Source organism: Nerophis lumbriciformis, linkage group LG21 (assembly GCF_033978685.3).
Source record: "Nerophis lumbriciformis linkage group LG21, RoL_Nlum_v2.1, whole genome shotgun sequence".
Taxonomy (NCBI): Eukaryota; Metazoa; Chordata; class Actinopteri; order Syngnathiformes; family Syngnathidae; genus Nerophis; species Nerophis lumbriciformis.
Window position 1 is genome coordinate 25,648,452 of NC_084568.2, and position 11,424 is coordinate 25,659,875.

At 41.3% G+C, this 11,424-nt stretch overlaps 1 protein-coding gene across 1 annotated transcript in view; it reads right to left on the minus strand.

Annotated features, from left to right (window-relative positions):
* Positions 1-11,424, minus strand: part of trim46a (tripartite motif containing 46a) — a 34,472-nt gene extending 23,048 nt beyond the window's left edge. Inside the window, exons 1-2 of the mRNA XM_061982549.2 lie at positions 11,277-11,424; positions 10,715-10,973 (exon numbers count right to left, since the gene is read on the minus strand). Of these exons, the coding sequence (XP_061838533.1) occupies positions 10,715-10,973; positions 11,277-11,336 (319 nt within the window). The 5' untranslated portion in view covers positions 11,337-11,424. The remainder of the gene's footprint in view (positions 1-10,714; positions 10,974-11,276) is intronic.

The window sequence follows — 11,424 nt, forward strand, 5'->3', positions numbered from 1 at the left end:
CCAGTCTTTGGCGACATTCAGGACATTTCTCTGAATAAAACAATAACCAAACCCAAGCCTATACATCAAAGCAAATCACAGTTCAGAAGGAACAGTTTCGCAACTCATGTGGCAGTTGCCACTGAACCAAAACCGGATCCACACCTGAATAAGTTTATGAACACCTCCAAGACAAACTCTATTTCCTGTCTTTACTGTAAAAGTGAACATGCATTGGAGCACTGTCAGATATTGGGAAAGAAGGCGCACGGGGAAAAGCTTGACTTTTTAAAAGAAAAAGGCCTGTGTTTTGGTTGCCTGTGCACAGGGCACCTTAGCAAGAGTTGCAACAGGCGCATCACTTGCTCTTTCTGCAACAAGACTCATCCCGAAGTGCTACATATTGACAGGAGGCATCTGGAAAATGGAGAAAATAGCCAACTACCAAAGGTAAAAGCAGAGATTTGCACTACATCATCAACTTGTGGCCATACAGGGGCTGGCAAATATGGAATTTTACCTATCCTGCCCGTTCAAGTGAAGTGCTCAAAGGGCAGCAAGATAGTCCAGACATATGCTTTCCTAGATCCAGGAAGCACAAGGACATTCTGTTCTGAACAGCTAGTGAACAGGCTGAACACAGAAGGCCAAAGAACAAAAATCCACTTGCGCACCATGGGGCACAGTAAGGCGGTCCCGAGCAGCATTGTAAATGGCCTGGAAATCTCTGAGCTTACAGGTAGTAAGTTTTTTGAGCTTCCTGGTGTGTTCACTCAAAAACAGATGCCTGTGTACACTAACAATCTGATTAGTGAAGCAGAACTCGATAAGTGGCCTTATCTCCAAGGCATCAAAATTCCTCGAATAATTGCCAACGTGGACCTGTTAATTGGTACCAACGCCTTCAAGTTAATGGAACCATGGGAGGTGATTAACAGCCACGGAGACGGACCCTATGCTGTCAGACCCTATTGGGGTGGGTAATTAATGGGCCATTACAAGGCAAAGACACGCATAATGCGAGCCCCACAGTTACTGTTAATCGCACAATCGTCAACAGGTTGGAGGAACTGCTTATAAACCAGTACATGCATGATTTCAATGAGCAGGGTCCTAAAGATCAAGAGGAGATGTCAAGAGAGGAAATGAAGTACATGGAACTTGTGGAAAGCTCTGTTCAGCTCCAAGACGGACATTACCAAATGAAGTTGCCCTTCAAATCAGAAAATACTTCCTTGCCAAATAACATCTGTGTTGCTAAGCAACGTATCCGTGGCCTGGAAAGGAGACTGCAGAGGAATGCAGATTTCCACAGTGAGTACACAAGCTTCCTCACTGACGTCATTAATAAAGGCTATGCGGAACAAGTGCCACAACACCAGCTAAAACCACGTGAAGGAGGTGTGTGGTATATTACGCACCATGGTGTATACCACCCTAGGAAGGGCAAGCTGCGGGTGGTGTTTGAGTGTGGAGCAGAGTTTAAAGGGGTCTCACTCAACAGTCAACTCCTACAAGGCCCTAACCTAACCAACTCCTTAGTAGGAGTCCTACGGTTCAGACAAGAATTTGTGGCAGTAATGGCAGACATAGAGGCCATGTTCCACCAAGTCAAGGTGGCAGAAGAGCACAGGGATTTTTTGAGATTCCTGTGGTGGCCTGAAAGGGACTTGAAGCAAGATCTTGTGGAACATCGCATGTGTGTTCATTTGTTCGGAGCAGTTTCGTCACCCAGCTGCTCGTGCTTTGCTCTTAGAAAGACCGCTAATGACAACAAGCACAGCTTTCCAGTAGAGGTTATCGACACCATTAACAGGAACTTCTACATGGATGACCTGCTGAAAAGCCTTCCCTCTGATGAGGTTGCTGTCGGCTTGATCTCTGAGCTCAGGTCTGTCTGCCAGAAAGGAGGTTTCAATCTCACAAAATGGATCAGCAATAGCCGGAAGGTGCTTCAAAGCATCCCAGAAGAACACAAATCAAAAACCCTGCATGAACTAGATCTGGACAGAGACAAGTTGCCAATGGAAAGAGCTTTAGGTCTTCAGTGGTGCATTGAGACAGACACCTTTACCTTCAAGTTAAGTGTCAAGGAGAAGCCCCGCACAAAGCGCGGCATGCTGTCTATAATCAGTTCTGTCTATGATCCGCTAGGATTCCTAGCACCACTCATACTCCTTGCTAAGCTGTTGTTGCAGGAGTTATGCAGACAGAAGTGTGATTGGGATGACCCGATACCTCAAGCCTTCCAGCACAAGTGGAACAAATGGCTAGCAGACCTTGAGAAAGTGGCAGATTTCAAGATCCATCGTTGTATCCAGCCCAAGAACTTCGGAGGTATTGCAACGGCCCAATTGCATCACTTCTCAGATGCTAGTGAAGATGCCTATGGTACTGTCACATACCTCAAAATTGAAAACACACAGAAAGTAGTTCATGTTGCTTTCTTGTTTGGAAAGGCCCGAGTGGCTCCGCTGAAGCCTGTCACCATACCTCGCCTGGAACTCACAGCGGCCGTCGTCGCTGTTAGAGTGGACAAAATGCTTCAGGCAGAGCTGCAGCTTCCTCTGGAAAAATCTGTATTTTGGACAGATAGCACATCAGTTCTAAAGTACATAAAAAACAAAGATAAGAGGTTCAAGACATTTGTTGCAAACAGGGTGACAACAATAAGGGACCACACAGATGTGTCACAGTGGCGATACATCTCCACAACAAAAAAACCCTGCCGACGATGCTTCAAGAGGATTGAAGGCAGAAGATCTGGTCAAACAGAGATGGATTGAAAGCCCAATGTTTCTATGGGAGCCTAAGGAAAACTGGCCAGAAGGGCCCATAGACATCAATGTTTCTGCTGAGGACCCAGAAGTTAAATGCAATCTCACAGTGAATGCAACGGTTGTTAACGATGTGAACGCTACTCATCAACTAATAACTTATTTCTCTGACTGGCAAAGATTGAAGGTTGCAGTTGCCTGGATCCTTAAGCTAAAAAAGGTCTTGCTAAACATGAGTAGGAAAAGAAGACAGCTACAGTCTACACGCACTGTTGGTAATGAATCACTAGTATTGGATGTGCATAAGGAAATGCAGGCTGTGAGAGCTTCACTGGGAAGCCAGAAGTTGTCTCTTGATGATCTCTCAGAAGCAGAGACATCAATAATTTCTTTTTGTCAGCAAGAAAGATTCCACAGCGAAATCACTTCATTAACCTCTGGGAAACCAGTACAAAAGAGCAGCTCCATCTACAAGCTAGATCCAATTCTAGATGGAGGTCTTCTGAGAGTTGGGGGTCGACTAAACAAAGCAGCTATGCCCGAAGATGTAAGGCACATCTCATCTAAAGACCAACACATCTCCAGCCTTATTCTCCGGCATTTCCACCAACTACTTGGTCATGGAGGAAGGAATCATATACTTTCAACTGTAAGGAAAAGGTTTTGGATCACAAACGCCAATTCCGCGGAGAGAAAGGTCACCACAAAGTGCAGATTCTGCAGACAATACAGAGGAAAGACTGGTGAACAAAAAATGGCGGACCTGCCCACAGAGAGAGTCACTCCAGATCTCCCCCCGTTCACAAACGTGGGCGTGGACTATTTTGGCCCCATCAAAGTGAAAAGAGGGCGCAGCATCGTAAAGCGTTATGGAGTAATATTCACTTGCATGGCAAGTAGAGCTGTTCATCTGGAAGTGGCTTACTCCCTCGATACAAGCTCATGCATTAACGCTATCAGAAGATTCGTCTGTAGAAGAGGACAAGTTTCCCACATGAGATCCGACAACGGTACCAACTTTGTGGGAACAGAAAGGGAGCTAAGAGAGGCCTTGGCTTCCTTTGATCAAGCCCTTATCGAAAGATCTCTCGCACAAAAGGGAATCAAATGGAGTTTCAACCCACCGGCTGCTTCTCATTATGGTGGCATATGGGAGCGCATCATCAGAATGATTAGAAAGATCTTAAGTGCCGTGCTTCGCCAACAAACACTGGACGATGAAGGCTTTCAAACTGTGTTGTGCGAAGTTGAAGCTATGCTAAATGATCGCCCCATCACAAGACCATCGGATGACCCAAATGACCTTGAGGCTTTGACGCCAAATCACTTACTCCTTATGAAAGGAAAACCAGTTCTTCCACCAGGTCTGTTTACAAAGATGGATCTGTATGCAAAAAGAAGATGGAGGCAGAGTCAATATATCGCTGACCTTTTTTGGAAAAGGTGGATTCACGAGTATTTACTGTTGCTACAAGAGCGACAAAAATGGACAAATGAAAAAAGATGTTTCACACCAGGAGATATTGTTACAGTAGTGGATGGTTCAGCACCAAGAGGAAGTTGGATCCTTGGAAGAATACTGGAAACATTTCCTGATAGGAAAGGCCTTGTACGTTCAGTTCGTCTGCAAACCAAAACGAGCATAATAGAAAGACCCGTAACAAAGATATGCCTTCTATGTGAAGGTATGGAGTAAAATAACTGCATTATTGCAAAAGGGAACCTGAAAACCTAAGAAAGAGGGTTTGTTTTGGTATTATGGCTCTATTTTTATTTTATTTATTTGTAATTAAATTGCTCTGTTCGTTACGCCAGTAGCAATTAGGGGCTGGTGTGTTAGAGCCATTTACTCTTTCTATCCGTCAAAGTCATGACGTCACTAAGGGGGTTGGCTCAAGGCCAAGTGCCAGTCTACTTAGGGAGGGGCTGGGATCTTGCTCAGGTGTTGCTGAGTGGAGGCGCAACAGTTTTTGACTGTGCCAGGCTATGATTTGTTTGCTCCCGTTTATTTTTCGGTTTTGTTACAAAGTGAGTTTGATTTATGTGGCTGTATATTAATAACTATTTTTGTTAAACATGGACACAATTCTGGACATCAATTATTAGCCAGCCGCACACGTCTGAACTAGCTTCAGTTATATTCGGCAACTAGTAGCAGTAATAGTTTAGGACTTTACCGCTACAGTTTCTATCAAAAAAAGGTAAATAAATCCTCCACGACTCAACTCCTGTGTGTGCCTCACTACAAAAGACACAACGCAGAACAGGTACTGTTACACAGGTATGAGTTTATTTACATAATGCTCGAAGAGGAAGGGGCGGTAATTAGAAGCAGGAAATAATTAGCTTGGTGGTTGTAAAACTTTTTTCTCCAAGTACCACCATAATGACCAATATTAAAATACAGTAGCATTCAAAAACTAGGGCTGTGAATCTTTGGCTTTGAATCGGTTTGATTCGATTCCTGGGTCTAATGATTCGATTCAAAATGATTCTGGATTCAAAATCAATACATTTTAATAACATTAGGTGCCAGTTCTTTGATTAACTACATTCCTCCATAAAATAAATAAACAAATGTGTTACATTTCTATGTTACTTACAAGAAAACTGGTTTTGTTTAATAAAATTCTACCCAAGCATTTAATAAAGTCAGATACAAATAAGGCAGGGGTGTCCAAACTACGGCCCCTCCAATTTGGCCCGTGAGACGTCACGAGTTCAACAAAGCATCGCACCGCAGAGTGCTTTCAAATGAATCTTAAATGCCAGGCAGTCTCTGAATGCCACATTTGCTGCCATCTTGTGGACAATGTGAGTAAAACAGATCGGTGATTCTTGAAAATGCTATGAAATGATAGCACAGCATTTACTTATATGACATGCACAGCATTTACTTATATGACATAATCCCAACAGCCTGCCCTAGTCAAGGTGCAAAAACTAAAACAATAACAATGCAACTCACATAAAGATCAACACACACGGTCATACATAACACAACCTGCTCATTGTGGATATCGTGAAAAACATCGAAACACCATAAAAACAATTCCAAATTACAGTCATTTAAATCCATTGGAGCAGTGGTCCCCAACCACCGGATCGATTGGCACCGGGCCGCACAAGAAATATATATATATTTTTTTTAAACTACTTTTTTTTTTTTTTTTTTTTTTTTTTATTAAATCAACATAAAAGACACAAGACACACTTACACTTAGTGCACCAACCCAAAAAACCTCCCTCTCCTACTCATTCACACAAAAGGGTTGTTTCTTTATGTTATTAATATTCTGGTTCCTACATTATATATCAATATATATCAATACAGTCTGCAGGGATACAGTCCGTAAGCACACATAATTGTATTTTTTTTATGACAAAAAAAAAAAAAATTAAAAAATCTCGCCCTCCCCCCGGTCCGTGGGACAAATTTTCTAGCGTTGACGGGTCCGCGGTTCCAAAAAGGTTGGGGACCACTGCATTAGAGTGCATGATGGGAAAAAGATAAAACACTCTCTCCACACTTATCTAGGGCATTTTCGCTGCTAGATATTTCTGATTGATTACAAAACGTTCACATACTCTCAATCTCCAATTATTTTATTCATATATATCCATTATATCTATTATATATACATCACATTAATATAATATGTACACACACACACACACACACACACACACACACACTACATTAATATATACAAAACCCAAAACAGTGAAGTTGGCATGTTGTGTAAATAGTAAATAAAAAAACAATACAATGATTTGCAAATCCTTTCCAACCTATATTCAATTGAATTGACTGCAAAGACAAGATACTTGACGTTCGAACTGGTAAACTTTGTTATTTTTTGCATATATTAGCTCATTAAGAACTTGATGCCTGCAACATGTTTCAAAAAAGCTGGCACAAGTGGCAAAAAAGACTGATAAAGTTGAGGAATGCTCATCAAACACTTATTTGGAACATCCCACAAGTGAACAGGCTAATTGGGAACAGGTGGGTGCCATGATTGGGTATAAAAAGTAATTCACAAACAAGGATGGGGCGAGGGTCACCACTTTGTGAACAAATGCGTGGGCAAATTGTCGAACAGTTTAAGAACAACATTTCTCAACGAGCTATTGCAAGGTATTTAGGGATTTCATCATCTATGGTCTGTAATAGCATCAAAAGGTTCAGAGAATCAGGAGAAATCACTACACGTAACATTGAATGTCCGTGAACTTGGATCACTCAGGCGGTACTGCATCAAAAACCGACATCAGCGTGTAAAGGATATCACCACATGGGCTCAGGAACATTTCAGAAAACCACTGTTATTAACTACAGTTGGTCGCTACATCTGTAAGTGCAAGTTACAACTCTACTATGCAAAGCCAAAAGCCATTCATCAACAACACCCAGAAATGCCACTGGCTTCATCTAAGATTGACTGACGCAAAGTGGAAATGTGTTCTGTGGTCTGACGAATCCACATTTCAAATTGTTTTTGGAAACTGTGGACGTCGTGTCCTCCGGAACAAAGAGGAAAAGAACCATCCGGATTGTTCTAGGCACAAAGTTCAAAAGCCATCATATGAAATATGCAATATGAAGCCTAAAATACGACATCAGAGACCCCGGACTGTAGAACAACTAAAGCTGTACATCAAACAAGAATGGGAAAGAATTCCACCTGAAAAGCTTCAAATATTGGTCTCCTCAGTTCTCAAACGTTTACTGAGTATTGTTAAAAGGAAAGGCCATGTAACACAGTGGTAAAAATGCCCCTGCGCCCACTTTTTTGCAATGTGTTGCTGCCATTAAATTTGAAGTTAATGATTATTTACAAAAAAAAAAAATGTTTCTCAGTTCCAACATTAAATATCTTGTCTTTGCAGTGTATTCAATTGAAAATAAGTTGGAAATGGTTTACAAATCATTGTATTATATTTTTATTTACGACTTACACAACTGGTTTTGGGTTTTGTGTATATATATATATATATATATATATATATATATATATATATATATATATATATATATATACTTTACATGCAGTCTGCTTTCGTTATTACTAGGAATCGCGATTAATTCGAACATTTTTACACCCCTATTAAAAACAAGGCAGAGTTTTTATCTATCAAGTATATTCCATATTTTCGGCCACTGTAACATTACACACAGTTTAAACAGTAACACTGTGTTTGAATATAGCTAAATAAAACACTGTACTTTAATCAAGTGATTCTTTGGCGTTCCATGGAGCTTGTGTACCACTAGTGGTACCACAGTTTGAGAATCACTGAATTAGAGAAAGACTAAAAAAATATATACAAAACTATTAAATATAGCAAAGTAATTGTTTCACTTTAATAATGATTTGGAGTACATGAGAAAATGTAAAAGTGTAGAATTTATCGACAAGCATCATTCTATTTTTTTTTTACCTTTCTGTGTTTTGTTTTTTTGTGTATAGCTCTTAGGGGCAGTAGTGGCTGTTTTAAAATTGTGCTATATAAATAAAGACCTTGCACAGTACTTCTTGTTCTGTAAAGGATATTTGACTCACAGTAGAGCGCTCCTGTCATATCGGGGATCTTCGACGACTGTTTTTGTCGTAAAACCCTAAACACAGCAGCGCCCCTGTAAAATAAAGGATCTTTGACTTGTGTTTCTGCAGTAAGTACTTAGAAATAGTAAAGCGCTCTTGTCAAATAGAGGATATTTGACTCCTTTTTTTTGGGCGTACTACCCTAAAAACAGCAGCGCTCCTGTTATATAAATGATCGTTGACTAGTGTTTTTTTTGCAGTAAGTACTTAAAAACCGTAGAGCAATCCTGTCATGTAGAGGATCTTTGAAGCAAGCTTTTTTAGTATAACTCTAAAAAAGCAACGCTCCTGTCAATTAGAGGATCTCTGACTCCTCTTTTTGCAGTACCACCCTAAAAACAGCAGCGCTCCTGTCATATAAAGGATATTTGACTCGTGTTTTTACAAAAAGTACTTAAAAACTGTGGAGCCCTTCTGTCATATAAAGGATCTTTGACTTCTGTTTTTACAAAAAACCCTTAAAAACAGGAGAGCGCTCCTGTCATATAAAAGATTATTGACTTGTGCTTTTGTAGTACCACCCTAAAAACAGCAACACTTCTATCAATTAGAGGATCTTTGACTCGTGTTTTTGTTGAAAGTACTTAAAAACAGTAGAGCGCTCCTGTCATATAGAGGATCTTTGACTTGTGCTTTTGTAGTATAGCCCTAAAAACAGCAACGTTACTGTCAATTAAAGGATCTTTGATTTCTGTTTGTGTAGTACAACCCTGAAAACAGCAGCGCTCCTGTCATATAAAGCATCTTTGACTCGTCTTTTGACAAAAAGTACTTAAAATCAGTAGAGCGCTCTTGTCATTTAAAGGATCTTTGACTCGTGCTGTTGTAGTACAACATTGAAAACAGCAGCGCTAATGTCATATCAAGGATCTTTAACTCATGTTTTTACATTAAGTACTTTGGAACAAAAAACCCTTAAAAACAGGAGAGCGCTCCTGTCATATAAAAGATTATTGACTCGTGCTTTTGTAGTACCACCCTAAAAACAGCAACACTTCTATCAATTAGAGGATCTTTGACTCGTGTTTTTGTTGAAAGTACTTAAAAACAGTAGAGCGCTCCTGTCATATAAAATATCTTTGACTCGTGCTTTTGTAGTGCCACCCTAAAAACAGCGACGCTTCTATCACTTAGAGGATCTTTGACTGGTGTCTTTGCTGTAAGTATTTTTAAAAACAGTAGAGCGCTCCTGTTTATAGAGGAGATCGGCGACAGGTGCGTAGATGGCCCACCTGGGCGCGTTTATCTGATCACCTGTCACTCTATAAAAGGGCAGCAGCCGGGAAGGGAGAGGTTGGAGAAGTTGGAGTTGTTGATGGTGAAGAGAAAACCCGAGCACGAGCGAGAGCGAGACGGAAACGGAGATGAGAGCGGATGGCTGAAAAGCAACCCGAAGAGCAAGACTGTTACGAGAGGCGATTGCTGAAAAGCAGAGCAATGAGTTTATTGCAATAAACCAAATCACAAAACCGTCAAGCCTGTCATGTCCGACCTTGGTGGTCCGAAGAACCCGGAGGTGCAAGACCTCCACACTCAGCAACCTTTTTTTACGACTCGGAGGCATGATAAAACATTTGCATTTAGTATTTACACTTCACTAATGACTACTACACGTAGGAATGGCCGATATTCCCTAATACCTATATTGCACCTTCTTGCTATAACGATATATATCACAATACATGATTTGGCAAATGAGTTATTTCAAAACAGATTACAAAGGCTGTTAAAACCGTTAAAAGGGTTAAAAATACAAAAAATTTCAAAATCATTAAATTATTGCATTTTTGATCACAATTATAATCAGACAAAAACCTAGTATGGCGGTCTAACAATAGAATTTAATATTTAAAATATTTCCTACTATTGGTTCTGACTTCAATATATGGTGTGCCCGTAAAGCCCTCCTGTGTCAAGGGACTTCTTTCCTGACTTTGCAAACTATAACCGACATGACAAAAAACAGTTTTGGTAGTTGAACATATCAAGTTTTCACTGTAGCACCGACCACATACTGATACTCTACTTGGTATCGTTGCTGTCGATATTTGTATCGATCTGCCCACCTCTGATGACATTCAAACGCCCTAGCTCAGCGGTTCTCATGGTTTATTGTTTCATCCTACGGTGTGTGGTGTGGCATGGTTAGCTAATCCTCATCCCCCAGTGATAATGGTACGGGTAAGAAGTGGCTCTGCACTGTGGAGGGACGTTAGCCGCTGGGTCATTCGCTTGTCACTGTCAAATTAGTTGCTAGCACATGCATATCGCACTATGACGACGGTATTAAAAGCTCTATCGTCGGACAAATGTATATCATTTATTGTCATGCGCAGTCTTCATCCCTACCGGTTCTAAGCAGGCGGTCCAGGTGGTCCGGTGTCCTGGGCGCGGGTCTGCGGGGCTGCCGCGGGGAGCGACTGTTGGGCGTAGAGGCGGGCGATTGCGGCTCCGGGGGCAGGTCAGGAGGAGGGTAGCCTCTCTGTACCAAGACGTCGGCGGCGCACAGCAAACACACACTGTGCTGGCAGGGCAGCAGGATGGGCTGCTTCACCGTGTCGTGGCACACGGGGCACCGCAGCTCCTGCTCCATGCTCTTCATGTTGGACTGGAAGCGCAAAAACATGACCACGCCATCACAAAAACATGGATGAATATTACCTATCTACAGTGTTTTAGATTCATCTGTCATCTTAAAGCAGCATCCCGTTCCCATGACAACATCCATCAGCTCGACATGCCTTGAAAATCCCCCTATATCCATCCTGGTTTACATTAAAATAGCATTATGTCACATTTCATCCAATAAAAACATTCAGTTAGCTAAAAAAAACAATGCCATGGAATTCCATAATTCAGAAATAATCGTGCATTTCATGCGTAAATCTGCATGTACGTGTATTATACTCACGCTGATACGAAGCAAGGCGTCCATTAGGGATGTAAAGGTTTTTAATTCCGTGTCTGCCATGCCAAAACCAAGGCAAAGCTGCTATCTCAGACCTTTAAACCCGATTTATACCCACGTAGGCCGGCAGACTGCTTACTAACGTGCTACT